Below are 22,658 nucleotides of genomic sequence, written 5' to 3'. Positions count from 1 at the left end.
GGGGATAACGGCCACGGAGGGTCCGTGAACAGCTGTGAGAAACAGAAGCTGCCTCCTTGAAGGAAGACACTTTGAGAAACTGTCAGGAGGCCCCCATTTCGTTTATCTCAATTTTCTTCTTTGGGCTGAAAGGTGACAGGTTGTACGAAACGTTCACTTGTATCCTTTCTTGCTCACTCTCTGATTCTCCCTCTTGAGGGGAACATACCCCTGTTCATTGGGGGACTGTTTCCTTGAAACAGAGCCAGCTATACAGATTCTGGGTTTATACTAGTGATTTCTAAAATAAAAAATAACGAGTAGTACTGATGAGTAGCAGTCTAACTATAGCCACGACCCTACGTCTTCCGTGTGAGGGTTTAGTGTGGAATCAATACAATCTTTGAGCTTGGGAAGTTGTACTGAGAACAAGGTTGAGAGACAAAATTGTCTGATCTTCCACTGATTGTGAACCAGAGGCCAACAAGAGCTGGCCTCTGGGCGGGAAGCCAAGGAAATTCAATTCGGGTCAGAGACCCAGGGGGCGGAGGTTGGGAGGGCAGGGCTCCAGATCATTCTGAGGAAGTTCACACAGGCAGGCTTTATTCCCCACTCATTTAAGGACCCTCCCCAAGCTGCCTCCCCCTCAGGGCATGTATGAACCAAAGAAAGGCTGTGAAGGTTTTATTCACTTATATCTACCACCTGGAATCTATGAGCAACTTTCTGAACCCTGCTTGAGTTAATACTTCAGGTTCTAAGAGGTAAACCAGGGGAGATGTAAGCCAGGACAAAACTGAGGTTCAGAAAAGGGCCAACAGCTCCGCTCCTGGAAACCTTATTTGAAAGAATTTTCTAAATTTAGAGGCTTCTGGGCTGTAAACACTCTTAATCGCTTATACAATTTTTATATATAATACTGCTGCCTAGTTAAATGCACAAACTCATAAAATGTCTAAATATCAAGATTACTCCAGGATAACAGTTTTTAAAGGTTTGAAACAAGATGGCTTCTAAGATAAATATTTGCCTTTTGATTATTTTTCAGTACATTCAGATACAAAGTCAATCGTATTTACATGCACAGGGTGGGTGACTGTTTATTATAGTAAAAGAAAGAATTGTTTTAAGTTCTAACTAATATCCTATTCCTTTTTTTAAATTTTGTGAATTGAAAGTGTATAACACACTTTTGTATATAGCGTTCATTCCTTTACAATTATTTTGTAAACAACTAATGTACATTTATTCAATCAAAACGCACTGGTTTAGTGTGTTCTAACTGCTTAGCTTCTGTTGGGGATAAAAGAATAAATCAGTACAGGTTTTGCTGTCCAAACACTTAAAAGGGGCGGGGAGAGAAAAAGTAAATTTTAAACTTAAAAAAAATCATTCACCTACAAATCTAGTCATCCACACAAAATTAATTTAAAATCTTGGAAATTCTAAGAAATCTGATTATTTATAGCTCCTTCTTGCTTTTTACTATGGAGAGCTTCCCAGTAAGTCATTTGAACAGACGATTTTTGCAGATTCACTATTATACAGAATAATAAAATTCAATTAATATCTTACCGACTTTTGGACACTTTATGTTTCTTTTCCCAGAAACCGAGGACTGAAATAATAATAATAATTTTATTTCCTTTTGAGAGAGAAGGTAAAAATGATTCTTGGTGAAATCTGATGATGTGTAATAGGGTGGAAATCCCATTTGCTTGCTGACACAATCCTGCAGGAGACCCCATCATTTTCGATCACTTCAATCAGTCCATCTGCCTAGCTACCTCTGCACAGCAGAAATGTAACTGTCAGGTCCCGAGAGTTCTCGGTTACCTTTTTCAGCTTGGGTCTTCGAATAGAAAAAACAATATAGAGAGAAATGTAGAGGCCAGATATACATGGAGGTACAGGTATAGATGGTTACAGCTACAGATGGTTGTATACAGATGGTTTGCTGCTGTAAATCCGGAATTTTCATCCTTGGCATTTTTGACATTTGGTGGAAGACAATTCTTTGTCATATGGGGCTGTCCTGTATGTTGTCCTGTGTGTTGTAGGCCATTCATCAGCATCTCTGTACTGTACCTGCCCCATCCTAGGAGCATCCCCACCCAACTGTGACAATAATGTCTTCAGACATTACCAAATGTCTCCTGGGGCATAACATCACCTCTGGTTGAGAAACACTGATATAAATATAGATATAGATTAATAGATGGGAGAGAGAGAGAAAAACATCAAAATGGAGATATTCATAGACACAGAGAGAGAAATAATTGCCTCCACAAGAGTTCCAAAGACAGAGCATACATACTTACAAAAAAGAAACCACTGAAACGCTGATTCAAATAGATATATGCACCCCAACATTCACAGTAGCACTATTTACAATAGCCAAGATATAGAAGCAACCTAAGTGTCCACTGACAGGTGAATGGATAAAGAAGATATGGTACAACCAGTCAGAATGGCCATCATCAAAAAATCTACAAACCATAAATGCTGGAGAGGGTGTGGAGCAAAGGGAACCCTCTTGCACTGTTGGTGGGAATGTGAATTGATACAGCCACTATGGAGAACAGTATGGAGGTTCCTTAAAAAACTAAAAATAGAATTACCATATAACCCAGCAATCCCACTACTCGGCATATACCCTGAGAAAACCATCATCCAAAAAGAGTCATGTACCAAAATGTTCATTGCAGCACTATTTACAACAGTGAGACATGGAAGCAACCTAAATGTCCATAGACAGATGAATGGATAAAGATGTGGCACATACATACAATGGACTATAGCTCAGCCATAAAAAGAAACGAAACTGAGTTATTTGTAGTGAGGTGGATGGACCTAGAGACTATCATACAGAGTGAAGTAAGTCAGAAAGAGAAAAACAAATACCGTATGCTAACACATATATATGGAATCTAAAAAAAAAAAAAATGGTTCTGATGAACCTAGGGGCAGGACAGGAATAAAGACACAGATGTAGAGAATAGACTCAAGGACACAGGGAGGGGAAAGGGTAAGCTGGGACGAAGTGAGAGAGTGGCATGGACATATATACAGTACCAAATGTAAAATAGATAGCTAGTGGGAAGCAGCTGCATAGCACAGGGAGATCAGCTAGGGGCTTTGAGACCACCTAGAGGGGTGGGATAGGGAGGGTGGGAGGCAGGCACAAAAGGGAGGGGATATGGAGATATACATATGCATATAGCTGATTCACTTTGTTATACAGCAGAAACTAACACACCATTGTAAAGCAATTATACTCCAATAAAGATGTTAAAAATAAATAAATAGGGCCTCCCTGGTGGCGCAGTGGTTAAGAGTCCGCCTGCCGATGCAGGGGATACAGGTTCGTGCCCCGGTCTGGGAGGATCCCATATGCCGCGGAGCGGCTGGGCCCGTGAGCCATGGCCGCTGGGCCTGCGCATCCGGAGCCTGTGCTCCGCAACGGGAGAGGCCACAACAGTGAGAGGCCCGCATACCGCAAAAAGGAAAAAAAATAAATAAATAAATAAATAAATAAATAAGAAGATATGGTACATATATACAATGGAAAACAACTCAGCCATAAAAAAGAATAAACTTTTGCCATCTTCAACAACATGGATAGACCTGGAGGGTATTATGCTTAATGAAATAAGTCAGACAGAGAAAGACACATATTGTATACTGTCACTTATATGTGGAATCTAAAATATAAAAGAAACACGTGAATATAAGAATGAATATAACAAAATAGAAACAGACTCAGAGACAGAGGGGAAGCTAGTGGTTACCAGTGGGAAGGGGGAAGACGGGGGTGGGGGGGGATAGGGGCAGGGGATTAAAAGGTACAAACTACTATGTATGAAATAAATAAGCTACAAGAAAGGATATACTGTATAACGCAAGGAATATAGCCAATAGTTTATAGTAACTACAAACGGAGTACAACTTTTAAAAATTGTGAATCACTACGTTATACACCTGAAACTCATATAATATTGTACATCAACTATATCTCAGTTCTTAAATAAAAGGGTAACAATAACAAAACCTCCCCTACCCCTGGCCTGCTGTGAACACTAAGAGAGCCATACTTTTTCTGGATTAAGGCAGCATTTTATCTTGACTAAAATTACAACGGCTGGTAGGCAGCCCTCTGGGAGCCCTCAGGGTGGACAGATGCCTTTATTCTCCTTCCTACAGCATCCTTGAAATCACTACAACATGCTGCAATTATATACAAGAAAGGCATACCCAGGGTTCCACCATCATCCAGAATTTGATGTGTTTTATTATGAGATTACATATTGTTTATTCAAGAAAATAAAATATTGAGTGAAATTGGACAATCCAATATTACTGTAATTTATAAATGTAAAATACAGTGAGAGATCTCTTCATATCAGCAAATAAAGATCCCATTCATTATTTTTAATGGTACATGGTAACACATATATCCTCTAACTTATTTAACTAGTCTCTATAGAAGGATAGACATTCTTGAATTTGTTTTTAATACTATCAGAATGCACCCATAAGCATTTCATTCCATGTGTTTTGTCGTATTTGAAGGTAATTTTGTAGAATAAATTCTTAGCTGGACTTGCTGAAGGAAAGAGCTTGTACATAATTTTTACATTTGAGAGAAATTTCAAAATTCTATCCAAAAATAACTGCTGCAATTCGTAATTCTACCAACAGGATATAAAGGCATTTGTCTAATACCCTCAAAAACTCTGAGTCATCAAAAATTTTAAAGTTTTGCCATTCAGAGTGGTGAGATATATTGCATTCCTTTTTTAATTTTCTTGAAATACACTTATTACCATGGATTGTTATATTTGAACTCCTTGTTCATACTTTTACCTGGTTTTCTATTAAATGATTAACTTATTCCTTATAGTTCTGAGAGTGTATGTTATAAATTAAGAAAATAACTCCCGTCTCTCATACTACTGTAAATCCTTTTTCTCAATTTGTCATTTGGCTTTTGGATTTTAAATTTTAAGAAGTCAAATTCTTCAGTCATTTTCTCCATGACTTCTAAATTATGTGTACTGAAGAAGTTTTTTCTGGTATTTTTATTATTGCATATTAATATTTAAATTGATGATCCAACATATTTATTTTAAGTAGTAAAGACAAGATTTTATATTATAAAGTTGTGTCTACTTTCACGTTCCCATGACCAATACCTCAAAATAGCTTTGTCTGCTGAAAATGCAGTCCTGTTGCAAAGTATTTATTAATCTTCTTTTTCTTTCATCCTCTTTTTGAAACTCTGAATGCCTTTCCATATGTCTACATTTATGCAAGAGAAATGTCCTAGGAGTTGGGGGCTTTTGGAATATTTTCCTCACACATATATTTACGATTATTCAAAAGACTCCTTTGCCCATATTAATATGGTTTGCTACTTTCAAAATGACCAAGATACTGAAATGAACCATCCATTTTTGGCTCAGGCAAAAACACCACCACAGCATGAATGGTAGTGGTCAGAATTCAGATACATGTTAAAACATGCTTACAGTTTTGCAGACATGGTTCTACCTATCTCCCTTAAAGGCTTTATATTTTATCTCCAGGATTTCTAATTACTAGAAACTTAATCATTTTTGTTAATAAATATGAGCCTTATGAAAAAAATATAGTTTTCAACCATATTAAAATCAGCTGGGGGGATTATAGATAAGTACATATTTATACAAATACAAATACAAATATATGTTTAGGCCTCATCCTTGAATCTCTGATTTAACCGGCCTTCTCTTCCACACTAGCCAACTGCAGACAACCAACTTAAAAAAAATAAATTAATTAGTGGACTCTGACTTACCCAATCATTATCAACCTTGCCTATGAGTTGCTAATTCAAAGCATATGCTGAGAAAGGAAATTTGGAAGCTGTATCAAATAAAATGATTTTTTAAATTTCATCATCTTAAAACATGTACATGGAATAATCCCCATGGCTGACAGATGCACAAACTCATGGGAACATGATAGGTTTGTAGGAGACGACCTAACACTGCCCCTGTCCCCCTCAGCACCTCTGCACCGTGCCCACTAGGACAGGAGGCCCTGTTTGATCAGATCCCTAAGCATTGGTTGGGCTACTGGGCTTTGACAGCCTGAGGCTTCAGCCCTGGGGGGCGGGCTCTTCTATTGCTTCTTGCGAAGGCGATAAGGCCCACCTCTCTGGGGCCCTCCCTCACTATGTGTTGGTCTCATCAAGCCATTCCTTCCTTCTACTCCCTGACCGTGTGGCTGGCCGAATGTGACAAGATGGCAAGACATGTCTTTGGTATGAGTATGATATTCCAGTCCCTACAGAAGCTTTTATACACACTTCATCCTATGTTTTTCAGAGTCTTAAATGGGGCATGAGTCACCAGCCAAGCTAAAAATAAAATGATGCTTTGATTTTTATCTGACTATGTATCTGTGAACGGTTCCCTCAGAACCTCATAATGGCAATGGGGGACAGTACGGCAGAATTTAGACACTGCCAGGCCTCTAGTCTAATCCAAATGCAACGGAAACCCCTTCCTAGCCCTTAAAAGCTCTCAAGTTCTAAACATCACCAGATATAGTTAATATTATACAAATTTCTTGGTTAACACATTCAAACACATTTTTTCAAAAAATGGAAAAAACTGATATTTTAGCATCACTTATTCATGATTTGCTGATTTTAACGGCTCTATAACATTCATCTCTTACCTCTTCATTGCCATCACTGTAGAAATTTAGGGGTAATCCTGTAAAAGTTAGAGGAAGATAAAGCCAAGATAACTGCCAAAGCTATTTTCCTAGGACTTGTATTTTACAATAATCATGGGATATATATACTGATTTTCCACATTTGCATGGTACAATTTTCCTTCATAGGTTCATTTTTATTTACTTTTTGAGGTTATAATGGGATTTATTTTCCAAGTTTGATATTATAATGTTATCACAGTTGGAAATTGATGTCAACTTCAATTATTTTTGATTTGGGGACAAATCGAAAAAACACGACTTCATATTTAGAGAACATCTACAGGATATAAAAGTCTCTCACGCTCACCTAGAGGAGAGAGTTATATTAAGTCATGCTGGCTTATACACAGAGAACACAGAGAGGAGTGGTCCTGAATCAGGAATAGCTTAAATCAAAATCATTCCATACGGGCTTCCCTGGTGGTGCAGTGGTTGACAGCCCACCTGCCGATGCAGGGGATACGGGTTCGTGCCCCGGTCTGGGAAGATCCCACATGCTGCGGAGCGGCTGGGCCCGTGAGCCATGGCCGCTGAGCCTGCGCGTCCGGAGCCTGTGCTCCGCAACGGGAGAGGCCACAACAGTGAGAGGCCCTAGTACTGCAAAAAAAAAAAAAAATCATTCCATAAAGATTTATTGACTATCTTAAAGTCATACATGTCATCACCAGAGAATACAGTCGTGGCACATTTCTTGGACTTGGAGGATGTATGTTCTATTTGTCATACTAGAACACAAAGATACACAACCTTCAACAAAAGGCAACTTCAGAGACTGTGATTTCAAAGGAGTGCGTGATTCAAGATCTATGTTAGTTACAGGTGCTAAAGGAGTTCAGAAAAATAAATAAATAACTTTTTTGGTGAGGTTGTTTTTTAACTTGGGATGCACAGGGCCAAGTTCCTGAAATAAATATAATGTGAAATGGGTTTTGAAAGTTGGATATAATGTAGGCAGGCAGAGGGAAGGATGAAGAATATTACAGTATATTACATTCTCTTATAAGGTCAGATCAAGGAATAACTCATAGATCCATTCAACTAAATATGAAAACTCCCCTAGCACTATAGCCTGAATGTCTGTGGCCTCCCAAATTCATATGTTGAAGTCCTCACCCCCAACATGGTGGTATTTGAAGGTGGGGACTTTGGGACATGATTATGGAGAATGTAGCCCTCATGAATGGGATTAGCACCCTTTTAAAAGAGACCCTGGAGACCTCCCTTGCTCCTTGCACCGTATGAAGACACTGAAAGCCTAGACACAGACAGCCCCTATGAACCAAGAAACAGGCCCTCATGAGACACCAAATTTGCTGGCACCTTAAACTTGAACTTTCAGCCTCCAGAGCTACAGGAAATAAATCCCCACTGATTTTAAGCCCTACACTCTGTGTTATCCTATTATAGCAACCAGAGTGGACTGAAACACACAGGGAAAATATGGAGGAGATGGAAGGCCAGAAGTGTACTTTGCACTTGGTAGGGTTCCTTGAATATCAGGGTCACGTTGACTAGAGTGCTTATCTTACTGGCAACATAGAATGAGGACAGGACTGTGGCAAATGTTTCAGAATTAGAGGGGGGTGAGCCTGGGCCCAGCATGTTATCATCTCCACGTACTGGTGTGCATGGGTTGCACCTCGCATAGAATGGGGCTTCATGGAGCGTTTTCTGTGAGGATCAAAGCAGGTTGTGGTTTACAAAGAGATGCTGCAAAATAAAACATGTAGGGTTAGACTCCTGTGGAGATCTGAGAATCAGGAGGAGGTACAGAGTCAATATGGCCAGAGATTCAAAAAATGGCAGTAATATGACAGCTCATAAAAACCAGTGAGGGCAGGACTTCCCTGGTGGCGCAGTGGTTAAGAATCCGCCTGCCAATGCAGGGGACATGGGCTCGAGCCCTGGTCCGGGAGGATCCCACATGCCGCAGGGCAACTAAGCCCGTGCGCCACAACGACTGAGCCTGTGCTCTGGAGCCCGCGAGCCACAACTACGGAGCCCGCGTACCACAACTAATGAAGCCCACACACCAAGAGTCCGTGCTCCACAACAAGAGAAGCCACCGCAATGAGAAGCCCGCGCACCGCAACAAAGAGTAGCCCCCACTCGCCGCAACTAGAGAAAGCCCGCGTGCAGCAACGGAGACCCAGCACAGCCAAAAATAAACAAATACATAAATTTATTAAAAAACAAAACAAAACAGGAACTAGGGTTTTAATTCTAGATAGCTCAGGAGGAGCAAATTTCTATTCCTAATTTTGAGTTTAATATTTTCTCTTGGGCTCACAAGAAGTCTTAATTTAATGCTCAATATTTACATACTAAAAGTTAATTTATCGATGGAGACATAAATCATATATGCTTTTGTGTTGTATAGATAATCCAAGATGAAACATACACTGTACATTTTTGTTTCCTTTAAAGATTTCTTGTTACATAGCATAAATCATATATTCTTACTAAATTTCAAGTTACAATGTAAACATCAGTAATTCTAACCTCCAAATTCTGTTTTGTTAGTTGGGGATTACATCTAAATCATATGTTACTTATTAGAAGTTCTCTACTGGGGCTTCCCTGGTGGCCCAGTGGTTGAGAGTCTGCCTGCCGATGCAGGGGACATGGGTTTGTGCCCAGGTCCGGGAAGATCCCACATGCTGCGGAGCGGCTGGGCCTGTGAGCCATGGCCGCTGAGCCTGCACGTCTGGAGCCTGTGCTCCACAACGGGAGAGGCCACAACAGTGAGAGGCCCGCGTACCGCCAAAAAAAAAAAAAAAAAAAGTTCTCTACTGTAGTTACACAAAAGAAATTTCTTTATATAAAATGATCAAGTTGTTAATAAAACAACTGTTTTTTTTTGTTAGTGCACATTTTGAGCTAATAACAGCGTTTGTACAGAAGTAAAACAACTACAGACCATGAAAGCTCTAAGTGATAACTTTCCTGACAACTCAGTGAATCAGCAGCTCACACATCAATCCTCTCACAAAAGTCCCTTCGTTTGAATTCCAGAGCTGCTTTAAGTGTTGTAAGTTAATCGTATTTGAGAAATAAACAACTGTTCCAAGATATAATGGGAAACAAACAGCATTAGAGTCTCCACCTCAACCCTGTTAATTAGATTTCAATACTATTTATAACGATTTTGCCCATCACCTAATGTTGAAATGTTGCAACCTGCTCACACATTTGCCCTAATAATGAGGAAATTTCCTATTTCACAACATTATTTATTTTCCTATTTCACATCATTCTTTATTCAAATTTTATAATTGTAGAGACCTATAGTGCTTGGCAGTCATTACTGGAGTTCTGCTTCTGATATGTTTTGCCAATTTGTTAGGACACCTGGCACACAGGCGCAGCAACGAAGACCCAACGCAGCCACAAAAAAAAAATTTTTTTTTAATTTAAAAAATAAATAAAATAAATGAATTTTTAAAAAATGAAGCGTTAAAAAATATATAAAAAAATCTAAGTGAGTAAAAGCATCATGATTCATACATATAACTCAACAATATTGATAAAGCTTTCTGAGTCACAGCTATTAATTTATATACTATTCACAGGTACCTCAGGATAAAATACAATGAGTCTAACTGTTCTAACCTTAATATTTCTACTGCTGATCCTGTTATAATACTGAAGATGACAGGTATGCTGTTTTCTAAACTTTATAGTTATTAACCTATAAAGTGATCATAATATCAACTTAAGAACATAAGAGAATACTAAATTGTCCAAAGACAGGTAGTTGAGCAAATTAACATTTAAAACAGGTTTCCTTTAGAATAGGATAGAATTATAGCAATTATAATAGAGTTATAGGGAATGGAAATATTGACAGAAATTTTTTAAAATTTTATAAGCAATATGAGTTTAATTACTTTGGAAACACCCCTCTTCCCCCGCCCCGCCCAAATAATGCCTGAACCTAGAAAGGTACATAAATATGACCAAAAATATTTCAAAATAATAGATTTGAAGATCATTTGTAGTTTTCCCCTCAGAACATGAGTGCTTTACAGCTGGACAGTAAATTACAAACCATATCCAACAGATGATCAATCTGGTTGCATTTGTGACGGCTCCTGGGAAAGTTTTCTTTCGGGAGCTCAGCGTTCTTCCTCACAGGGCAATATTTTTTACTTTCATATGCAATAGGCATTTGTCTTTCATTGAAAGAGAAAGAGTTACTTTTTAACACAGAGGCATATGACTTAATATTTGAGTAAACTAGATTCTCTATTTTTTGTCACAATGCTTTCTATTATTACAAAATAGCACTATTCCCTAGTAGAATCATTTGTGTGGATGAAAAGCTAGTAAATAACTAATAGTTAGAAGAGCATGAAAGAGATTAAGGCATTTCGCATCAAATTAGCAAGGACTGCAAATGTAGATACTTTGTCCAAACATACAAATGTTGGCCCACACATGTCAGACAGGAAGAAAGAAAGTTTACCTAACAAATCCATAAAGGAGGTAGCTGTATGCAATATGTCTCAGAAAGGGCAACTGGAAAAGTGTTTCTAAAAACAGACAGTAACGTTGGAGACGACTCAGAAAAAACTACAAGGTATTTTATATTTGAAAATGCATAAAGAAATGCAAATAAAATCTATTTGAAATATATTCATATTCTATATTTAACATATTGACTATATAGTTCATATATATTGATATTTATATATATTAATATTATATATTTATTAATATATTATATACTTACTAATATATACTACTATATATACTATTAATCTATTAAGTAGATGTAAAAATACAATTATGCATTTTTAGAGCTAGAGATTTTTCTCAATTCACAAAATTGTAAATAAAGTATATCATTTTTGTATATTACTGCTAAGATTAGCATGAATGCCATTTTATTTATCTAAGCAGCACAATTTCTTCTGCCTACTGTCAGTTTTTCTACAAGACCCTATATTCAACAAACTTAATCTCTAATGTAGAATTTTAAAACCAGAGGATAAAGTCTTATTTGCCATATATGTATATATTTAAATATGTTCATCAGTTTGGCTAAGAAATTCCAATTTCTTTGAAAGGGATATTCCTCATTCCTTTGCCAAAATTAAAAAAAAAAGATGAATATATTTGTACAGGTACAATTTTTTTTTCTTGGTGATAAATGAAAAATATAACTTAAAATCATCCCAGGAAATATTTTTCTTTCTTCATGGTAAAAAATCATAGATTAAAAGAGAAAGCTAATGAGGAATGGAATATTTTATAATGGTGTGAACCAAAAATTCTCCAAAGAGTACAATGTTCTTTCATGTTTTTACCCCACCCACCTCCTATGTTCCTTGTATTGAATATATTCTCTGACAATATCAAGGTTCCTTTTGTTGTTCTTTAAATTGTGCTCACTTTGTGCCTTTTCTCTCAAATCCACAGTTGCTTAAAAACAATGGTGTATCATAACTTAAATTACCTTGGCAACAGTGTTTTACAGATCTTGAACAATTTGATATGTATTAATGAAGTCAGTGATTGCTTTCAATAAGAAGTTACGTTTTTAGGGATTGAAAAAAGTGTGCACAAAGCTCCAGTCTTTAATTTTTCTTTATAGTAACTAAAATGTTCTTTTCTGAAAACTAAATTCAAATGTTAATCCTAATTAAGTTTCACAATCTGAGTATGTCAAACCTCATCTATTATAGGAAGAGCCAACACTTTACCTCACTTTCAAATTCCCTTGTTGGAGCTGTCCATCATACACCGATAAAATATCAAAGTCTTCTTCAAGAGCAAAGGTGTGGAATGACAATTGTATCCGATTGCGTTCTCCAGTGATGATAATCCAGGTGCAGTTAGCATAGTTTGGGTAACCATGGGGAAACCCTGGACTCTCAATGGTGCCATTGGGACCCTGGACTAAGCCTCCACAGTTCTGACCTGAAAAAGAAAACACACCAAAAAGCATATAAGTTTGGCCTATCTTTAGTATATTCTTTTTAAAATTTTCCAACCATTTTGGTAATTGTTTTTTGGCTACACCATGTGGCTTGCAGGATCTTATTTCCCCGACCAGGGACTGAAGCCAAGCCACTAGAGTGAAAGCCCAGAATCCTAACCACTAGGCCACCAGGGAACTCCTTGGCCAATTTTTATAATGACTTATTGTGTGATCCTTCATGCACAAATATTGAATGTTAAATTGCAGTGGTGTTCCCCAGTGTTAAAAGATAGAGAATAACTCCTCCGTAAAAAAAAAAGAAGAAGAAGAAGAAAAAGAAGGAAATATACAACATTTGGGAACTCATATTACAAATTTGGGGAAATTTTTTTTACAGCTTCAGCCATATCAGACTGCCACATTTGTGAAACAAAGTTGGTGCCAACTGCCTGCACAATATCATGAGGAAACACTGCCCACAAGATCCTTGTTGGGGAAATTAAATTCACAGATAAAAACCCATTAAATCACTCTCTAAATACATACACATATTAATATATCTAAATGAGTGCGATCTGAGGTACGTACTATGAATAGTTAGGTAAAAACCATGCCCAAACTTCAAACTATTTGCACCCACATTGGTTAAAGTCCCACAAAGCCAAAGAATAAAAGGAGACCACGGGAATCTCACCCAGTTGAAAACAACAGGTGTTAAGAGAAATTAAATTATGCAGAAATGAAGGAGCAAGCAGACCAGCAAAATAAGGGACCTCCCCTCTATGGATGTCTTCCTGTTTATCTGGTGGGATTTACTGGATGTCAGAGAAGGGAGATGTTTGTTGAAATGATGGGCTCCACTAAAGAAAAGGCTCAGAATCAGGAATGGGTGAGTTTAGGTTTCCCTACTCAGGTTTGTAGGGTAACCCACACTTTGCTCACCCGTCTTATTCTTGCTTCTCTTAGAAAGGAGGAATTTTGATAGCTCTAATGCTCAAGATCTACATATTTCATGTTGTGATTAAAGTAAGAGAGATTTATTTGGTTTTGTCCCCTCTGGCGCAGAGCTCCTTAATCTCTTGGAATTTCCTAAATGAAGAGGGTGATGGTGTTTTGTTATGTTAATGGAGCAAACTTTGGACCACACCTAGGGATGGGGCTGGTTGCCAGGAGAACATCACCATGTGATTAGAGGGTTGCAACTTTCAGTCCCAACCTCCTGACTTTTAGAGGGAAGCGGGGAGGGGCTGGAGGTTGAATCAATCCCAATGGCCAATGATGTGATCAGTCATGCTTGTGTAATGAAGCTTCATCAAAGACCACAAAAAACGGGGCTCAGAGAGCTTCCAGGTTGGTGAGCACCTGGAAATACTGGGAGACCAGCGAGCTCAGAGAAGGCAGAGAAGCTCAGCCCGCCGTCCCCATGCCTTGCCCTGGGCAACTCTTCATCTGGCTGTTGATTCCTATCCTTTAATAAACCAGTAATCTAATGAATAAACAGATTTCCTGAATTCTGTGAGCTGCTGTAGCAAATTAATCGAACGCGAGGAGGGAGGCCTGGGAACCTCTGATTTGTAGCCAGTGGGTCGGAAGTCCAGGTAAGAACCTGGGCTTTCGATTGGCCTCTGAAGTGAAGGGCCCCTTACCTGTGGAATCCAAAGAGATGAATCGTAGGACGCCCACCTGGCGTCCTGAGTATTGCTTGTTGGTTGGTGTGCAGAACCCTACCCTAGAGGTGGAATTGGGTGCAGGACCCAAACAACAAGAGAAGGGGAAAAGATGGGAAGGGCGGGTGAGTACCACAAAGCCCCCTCAGTCACTGAGCAGGCTGGGAAGTGTTCCCCAGAGCTGGTTCCAGGCTCCCTCAGCCCCTCAAGGTGCTGTGGCATGGACTCTAACATCGGGCTCTCCTGGCAATTCTCAGATTTCATGAGCGGTTCCAAAGAACTGGACCTTTTTTTGTCAATGGCAGCCCTGGGATGACTGCAAGGACCTTCTGCTAAAAGGACAGCATTGGGGAGATTAGGAACAGCCACACACCTGGACCACTGATTGTATTGCTACCACTGGACAAACCTAAAATCCCCCCCTTCCCAACCTCACCAATCCAACTCCTTTCTGCCACTCCTCATCCTTTATCCACTTCTCTTGCTCCCTGGTTTCCTCCTCACCTGTTCCTCCCACCTCCCCTTCCCACATAACTACTCCTCTATATAAGCCTTCAGGGACATTCTAAATTGGTCCCTGTAGTTGTTTATATGTTTTCTGTGCATTACTCCAAAGTGTGTCTTCCACGACTATGGCTCAGCCAGACTGGATGAAAAAGAGCAGAGGCTAAGAGCAGGACGGGTGGATTATTTGAACTTCCTTAATAACGCACTTCAGTCATCTTAACCATAACTGTTACGGACATGTGAGGGAACAAAATAACTCCTATCAAATCGTTCCAACATTGAGTTTGTCTGAGGTAAGCTCTTAAGTAGCCTCTGTAAATGACTTGCAGTGTTTCATTCCTTCATTTTTTTTTTTTTACTGGTACGCGAGCCTCTCACTGTTGTGGCTTCTCCCGTTGTGGAGCACAGGCTCCGCACGCGCAGGCTCAGCAGCCATGGCTCACGGGCCCAGCCACTCCGCGGCATGTGGGATCCTCCCAGACCGGGGCACGAACCCGTGTCCCCTGCATCGGCAGGTGGACTCTCAACCACTGCGCCACCAGGGAAGCCCTCATTCCTTCTTAATCTGGCCAATTTCCACCAAGATGTTTAGATGTATTTAAATGTTTTGACACTAAGAATATTAAGAGAGAATATTAAGAAAAATCTGGGCACACTCAGATTACTGCAATTAGTAGAGGCCCTTGAATACAAGTATTATCCTAGCTTCTATTGTTGAGCGACAAACAAAATTATTTCCAACTACATTTTACACTTAAAAAAATATTCACCATAGTAGCTCACAGTGAGCTCAGATCTTTCACAGTAATGGTATCAAATGCTTGTGGGAGTTTGCTAAATCTTAAAAAAAAAAAAAAAATTAATGAAAGGGATTTATGACTTTAAAACCAAAGAACTAATAAGAAGCCCATTTTCCACTAAATTTAAATCTAACAATAACACTGTAACAAGTAGATATTAAAGCTGTGGGGTTTTGAAAGGTCTTTAAAGAAAATAGCTTTTCTGGTTTATCTAGCAATTCGTGCTTCACAGTAAATCAAAAAGTGAAGACTTTGATCATAAATTGGAGGAAAGAAAAATAAATTCAATAGAAAAAGTGTCAGCTGGAAAGTAGTTACTATTATAGACCCATCATGGTGAACCAAATTATCAGATATTACGATTTTTCTCCAAGGAATAACACTTAGGCTGCATTTGGGTACCAATTTTTTTTCTTTTTTTTTTTTTGCGATACGCGGGCCTCTCACTGGTGTGGCCTCTCCCGTTGCGGAGCACAGGCTCCGGACGCGCAGGCTCAGCGGCCATGGCTCACAGGCCCAGCTGCTCTGCGGCATGTGGGATCCTCCCGGACCGGGGCACGAACCCGTGTCCCCTGAATCAGCAGACAGACTCTCAACCACTGTGCCACCAGGGAAGCCCTGGGTACCAATTATTACAGGGCATTTTGCAGAATGAGTCACATTTGATCCAGAGATAGACTTTCCCAGGGGGCCCGTTACAAACTTAGAGAAGTGCTCAAAGGTTCTTGGATGAGTAACTGTCAAGCTTGACTTCACATTGCAAACAACTGAGGAATTTTCAAAGAGATGGAGATAACCTCTAATGTAGTTGGTCTGGGCTGAGAATTTCCAAGACGATACCAGAGATCTTATGCTACTTAATGTCACGTTTTATTATAAAGCTACAATAATCTGAACGGTGTTTAATTGTGCCAACCGAGATAAAGAGCCAGTGGAACAAACAGAAAGTCCCCAAACCCACAGAGATACAGACACTAGATTTATGACAAAAGTGGTGCTGCAGGGCTTGTGGGAAAGATGGTCTTTTCAGTCAATGGTGCTGGGCCAATTGGACAACCAAACGTGAGAAATAAGTCTTGATCCCCATCCCACAATATACACAACATTGGTCCCAAATGGGTTACAGATCTAAATGTAAACTGTGAAACAGTAATGCTTCCAAAAGAAATGTAAAAAAAAAAAAGAATCTTCACAATGGTGTGTGGTAGGCTAGGATTTCTTAAATAGCACACAAAAAGTAATAATCATAAAAGGAAAACATGAGAAGGAAATCCAAAAAAAGTTTTTTAAATAGGATGTATTTCCAACCCATATATTCATCCAATGACCTATTCACCATCTAATGAATAAACCGCACAGATCAACAAGAAAAAGGCAACACAATAGAAAAACAATAATTAGAGGTAGCTGGAGATTTAGAATCAGGGGGGATTTTTCTAAAATTGGAAAGAGACAAAGGGATCATAAAATCTCCAGCCCTGGCTACTACCCCGCACACCCACCCCAGGCCAGGGCCTGTCCTGGAGGTGTAAGGGAATAGCATTTTGTGCTAAAATAAAAAAAAAAAAAAAAAGAAAAGAACCCGATTTATTTGGTCTTTCTTTTTTTTTTTTTGCTGTACGCGGGCCTCTCACTGCTGTGGCCTCTCCCGTTGCGGAGCACAGGCTCCGGACACACAGGCCCCGCGGCCATGGCTCGCGGGCCCAGCCGCTCCGCGGCATGTGGGATCCTCCGGGATCGGGGCACGAACCCGTGTCCCCTGCATCGGCAGGCGGACTCCCAACCACTGCGCCACCAGGGAGGCCCTGGTCTTTCTTTGTGGAAGTAACAACCCCATTCTGTAACTTTTGTTCATTCCACACAACTTTTTTTTTTTTTTAACATCTTTATTGGAGTATAATTGCTTTACGATGGTGTGTTAGTTTCTGCTTTATAACAAAGTAAATCAGCTATACGTATACATATATCCCCATATCTCCTCCCTCTTGCGTCTCCCTTCCACCCTCCCTATCCCACCCCTCTAGGTGGTCACAAAGCACCGAGCTGATCTCCCTGTGCACTGCACACAACTTTTGATGCTACGAGGGAACTTCGAATTTGCCTGCAATTTAGTCAGTATCTCCCGACCCATGTAATATCTCGACTTTTACTTAAAAAAAAGAGCCTGATGAAAATAATTATTTGTCTAAGCAATAGTACTACAATGGTATCGACTAGAGTTCTTCACAGTAAGTGGCATTAATTTAAAATCCATACTAGTATTGAATTGAAGGACACCTCCTTATAACAATTACTTTAAAGCTGTGGATCTCAGCATCTTTGGGATCTAACTAAGGGTCATGCTTCCTACATACCCATAAAAATAATGGCTGCCACAATGGATAATTAAACTAAAATTATTCTCCAAATGGAAATCCGAGGATGGAAAGTCATTATAATTAACAAATGTAATAAGTATAGCATACATTCTTCAACTGGTACCAGAACTAATACAGGTATCATGTTAATGTCTACCTGCCATAAAGATTGCTTCAATGGAAAGACATACTTTTCACTGAATAAAATAAAGCCACGGATGAAGGTACACAGATTATATATGTCATATGTATACATTTTCAGAATTTATATGCACTTTCACATAAAGATGGAGTATGGGACTTGCCAATTGTCCCACCATCCACAAACACCAAGGTTGTGGGCTCCCAGAAGAGTTTTCATCCTATCTTCCTTATATGATTTTCCACCTTGGTTCTTATACTCCAGTGGGCACTTGCCTGCTACAGAGAACTCTCAAATATTCTACAAATCTTTTCTTTTTAAATTGCTGACATCTATGCTTGATTTCAATGTTGGCCTTAAACAACCTCAAATAAGCAGATTATTTTAACTGAAAAACAATGTTAATGGACAAACTTTTAAATATTGTAAATGTAATCATACATTTATATATTGCATAATAGAAATCGATTGTAAGTACATTTGTGAATTATATTTCCTAAGGGCAATGAAATAATCAGCAATGTTGCAGTGATCATTTTAATCTCTTAAGGAAAATTATGTTGTTTGTTACAGGATGGAAAACTCAGTTAATACTATTCTTTAAGAAACTGTCCTTAAGGTACTAATGCAAGAAGTTACCTTGAAATCAAATATCAGTGTCAACAGGAAAAAAAGCAAGTATATATGTATCTATACCTATACATATAATACCTATAATACCTATAATTATAGGTTACAAATAATAACCAATAGTGGAAGAGAATGTAAAAATATATATATATATGTGTAATGGAATTCCTTTGCTGTACATTGACACTAACACATTGTAAATCAACTATATTTCAATAATATTTCAAAATATATATATATATATCAGTATATATTTAAGTCACTCACCATCCCATTACCAACAATAATTATTGTTAAATGTTTTTTTATTATTACTGAATTATTATTATTGAATTTTTTTCCAATCTACACTTTAATGGTGTCATATTACCTGATGTATAATATGTGAGCAATTTGTTTTGGGGTGACTCTATATTTGCGAGTCCTATGGACTGAACAGGAGACAGTAAGAACTAGGTGTAGTATGTCTTGCTTCGTCAGTTGGTTGGTTGGTTGTTGACGTTGTTGTTTATTCTGAGAAGCTACATAAGATCGCCTGGCCCTCAACAAGGAGACTGCAGGAGAAATCCCAAGTCCTGGGCTTCCCTGGTGGCACAGTGGTTGAGAGTCCGCCTGCCGATGCAGGGGACACGGGTTCGTGCCCCGGTCCAGGAGGATCCCACATGCTGTGGAGCGGCTGGGCCCGTGAGCCATGGCCGCTGAGCCTGCACATCCGGAGCCTGTGCTCCGCACTGGGAGAGGCCACAGAAGTGAGAGGGCCGCGTACCGTAAAACAAAACAAAACAAAACAAAAATCCCAAGTCCTGAGAGCAGTGTAGCTCATGATGGTCAGATGAGGTGCAGCGCTGGAGGCTGGGGAACCCCTTCTGGGAAAGGCAGGGCTAACGTGCTCTAGGACAGTTCCCTGCATTGAAAGTCAGTTTTGGAAACACTCAACTCAGCAAACAGCATCCTGCCCTGGTCACTCCTGAGATGCAACGGCCCCTCTGCTCTGAAGGGTCACCACACTTGGGTCTGTGCCTCACCCAGATCCTACTCTCTGAACTGTGCTACGGTTCAGCACACACCTTTCACCTCCTACAAGAGAGTATTCGCTGAGATGATTCATCTGTGATTCATCCTGATTCATTGTAAGCATTTGATGAATGAATGTACATATACACAAATGCCTTCCTGACTCCACAAGCTGTTGAAATTGCTGTTTCCCTCAAACTGGACCTGCTGACCCATTCCTGGAAAGTAACAGAGGTAGACGACATAATATTTGTAAACTCATATGCAAGCATCTGACACCTACTAACTTGTTTAATTCTTGTGCAGCCTTTAAGGTAGGAAGTAGCTTAGCTTTTGCAAGCTGTTATAATAATTATTTATTTATTATCATATAATTATAGTTACATTATAGTATTCGTAACAGTTTTGCTAGCTGTTGGGATATGTATTCAGATGAAGATTTGTGATAAGGTAGTGCCTTTGCTGTGTAAAACTCCTTTCTGAGAGCAAACATTTTGCCATCTGGGATTTTTTTTTAAAATAAATTTATTTATTTTATTTTATTATTATCATTATTATTTTTTTGGCTGCATTGGGTCTTCGTTGAGGTGAGGTGTGCAGGCTTCTCATTCGGTGGCTCCTCTTGTTGCAGAGCACGGGCTCTAGGCATGCGGCCTTCAGTAGTTGTGGTGCACAGGCTTCAGTAGTTGTGGTATGTGGGCTCAGTAGTTGTGGCTCATGGGCTTAGTTGCTCCGCGGCATGTGGGATCTTACCCGACCAGGGCTCAAACCCGTGTCCCCTGCATTGGTAGGCGGATTCCCAACCACTGAGCCACCAGGGAAGCCCCCATCTGGGATGTTTTAAACTGTGATTTGGTTCAGTGACTCCAGAAAGTCATGGTCTAGAATATTCAGTATGTGAAGAGAGCCATACAAGGAAAGGACACTCTGTCCTGAATTCTAGCAACGAGGAAACAGGTCACGTGACAAATGATTGCCAGGACCGCAGAAGAATAATCTGGAGATGACAACATTTGAGAAATATACAGTTGCCTTCTAACTCTCTGGCCTGATATCATTTAAAAGAGCAAATAGACTTGTGTGTATAGAGTGTGAACAAAAGCTGTATTATCACCACAACCCTGTCTCTCCTTGGAGGCGGACATTGAAAATAAACAGGTTTATGTCCTGTCTGCAACCGGCTCAGATAACCACACTGGTTCATTTTGAAAACAAGGCAATTCAGGAAGTTTTTTTGTTTGTTTGTTTTGTTTTGATTTAATATTTATCATACTTGGTGGCTGTCTCCATTCATTCCCTCATCCATTCTGCAAAAATAAAAATGTACATTTTTCATATATTATGTAAGTTTCTATGCAAATACAACTTTCATTACTCTCTTACAACCAGATTATTGACCTCGAAAGCTTCTCTTATTTTGGAATTTGTGTGGAAATATACTCTACACCTGTAGATTTGCTGCAAGACTGAAAATTCCCTTCTCCTATTGGATGGGTGACAATGCAGTAACTCAAAAGTAAAAGCGAATGGTGCACTGTGATCCTCACTTGCATTTTTAATTTTCCTTCATGACTAAGGAATATGATGACACGCTTATTAGAATTTCCAATATCAGGAGGCCTCACATTTCACTCACGGTAGCAGAAGTCTCTCTGATCAGATAAGTACTTTTTTGAAGCGGTAAACAAATCACATACGCATTAAACTCTGCTCTGCATTAGTGAAACCAAGCGGGGCCTGTGGGGCTCCCAGCCAAGGAGGCCCTTTTGTCCCCCGTTTCGTGTCAGCAAGACTCCAAGCCTTCCCTGAGTTCCAAAGGGAGGATTTGAACAGCTGCTAATTAAGGGAGGAGCAGCCAAGAAACCACCTGAGGCGAGACTAAAGGGACCAGAGAAACCCATCAAGATTAGGAGACACATTACCTGAGATGAGATTCAGGGGTACAGGCCCTGCTCACACCCTGATCTTGTGAGAGACCCTGCCCTTGAACCACGGTCATGAAGTCCTCATCAAATCCTCTGGGCTGGGGATACAGAGCTTTTCGAGGCAGGAGCCTGCTGTGGCCCCCTTTGCCTGGCAAAGTAGTAAAGCTCTCCTACTTCACCCAAAACTCTGTCTCTTGAGATTCTATCTGGCAGTGGTGCCCAGAAGCTGAGCTTCCGGGCATCCTCATCTTCTACGGTTTCATTGGCTATTTCAGGGTCTGCATTATTTGGGAAAGGATTAATTGTAGAAGGATCATGAGGTAAAATGCCCTTCCTAGGACTTTGATTGAGGTGTTTCAAAATTACAGTCTTCAGGCATTTTCCAGGAACTGCATGCCCTAAAGGAAGTTGTAAGAGCATTCTATTTCTCAGTGTACCAAGAGCAGCAACTGTATCAGCTACTGTAGCTGACAGCCAGAGGCTGCCTGGTTCAGTTTTAATCTCAAACACTTACGGGAGATTACTCACAATGTGAGCAAAGAAGAAAAATAGAAAAGCCGGAGGCACATAAGCCTTAGTCCCTGAGATGGGGCCAAAAAATTAGTTCTTCCCTAATGACTTCACCGCCCGTGAGCAAGGCCATGCAGGTAGCCCTTACACTACAGATGAACCATCAATGAACCATCAATACCCAATTCTATCACTTATAAAAGAGAGAGGGGATTTCACTGGACTATGTAAATATGGAGTACAATCTTTCATCATCGCACTAAAGTTTGTCATTATAGCCATGTGCAGACTTGGTCTGCTTAACGTCTTTCCCTTTCCCAAGCACACCAAGACTGTCCCGACCTCAGGGCCTTTGCATGTGCTAATCCATCTACCCTAAGTGTTCTTCCCGAAGATCTCCCTGGATCTGACCTCTCCTCCAGTGGGTCACAGT

The 22,658-nt window shown here is 39.7% G+C and overlaps 1 protein-coding gene across 1 annotated transcript in view; it reads right to left on the bottom strand.

Moving 5' to 3' along the window:
- The window catches only part of CSMD1 (CUB and Sushi multiple domains 1), a 1,461,432-nt gene that overhangs the window by 1,395,898 nt on the left and 42,876 nt on the right, over nt 1-22,658 (bottom strand). The window contains exons 2-4 of the mRNA XM_060085850.1: nt 14,474-14,672; nt 14,320-14,402; nt 12,456-12,672 (exon numbers count right to left, since the gene is read on the bottom strand). Coding sequence (XP_059941833.1) covers nt 12,456-12,672; nt 14,320-14,402; nt 14,474-14,672 — 499 coding nt within the window. The remainder of the gene's footprint in view (nt 1-12,455; nt 12,673-14,319; nt 14,403-14,473; nt 14,673-22,658) is intronic.

This window comes from Mesoplodon densirostris, chromosome 20 (assembly GCF_025265405.1).
Source record: "Mesoplodon densirostris isolate mMesDen1 chromosome 20, mMesDen1 primary haplotype, whole genome shotgun sequence".
Classification (NCBI taxonomy): domain Eukaryota; kingdom Metazoa; phylum Chordata; class Mammalia; order Artiodactyla; family Ziphiidae; genus Mesoplodon; species Mesoplodon densirostris.
This window is presented reverse-complemented; position numbering and strand designations above follow the sequence as displayed.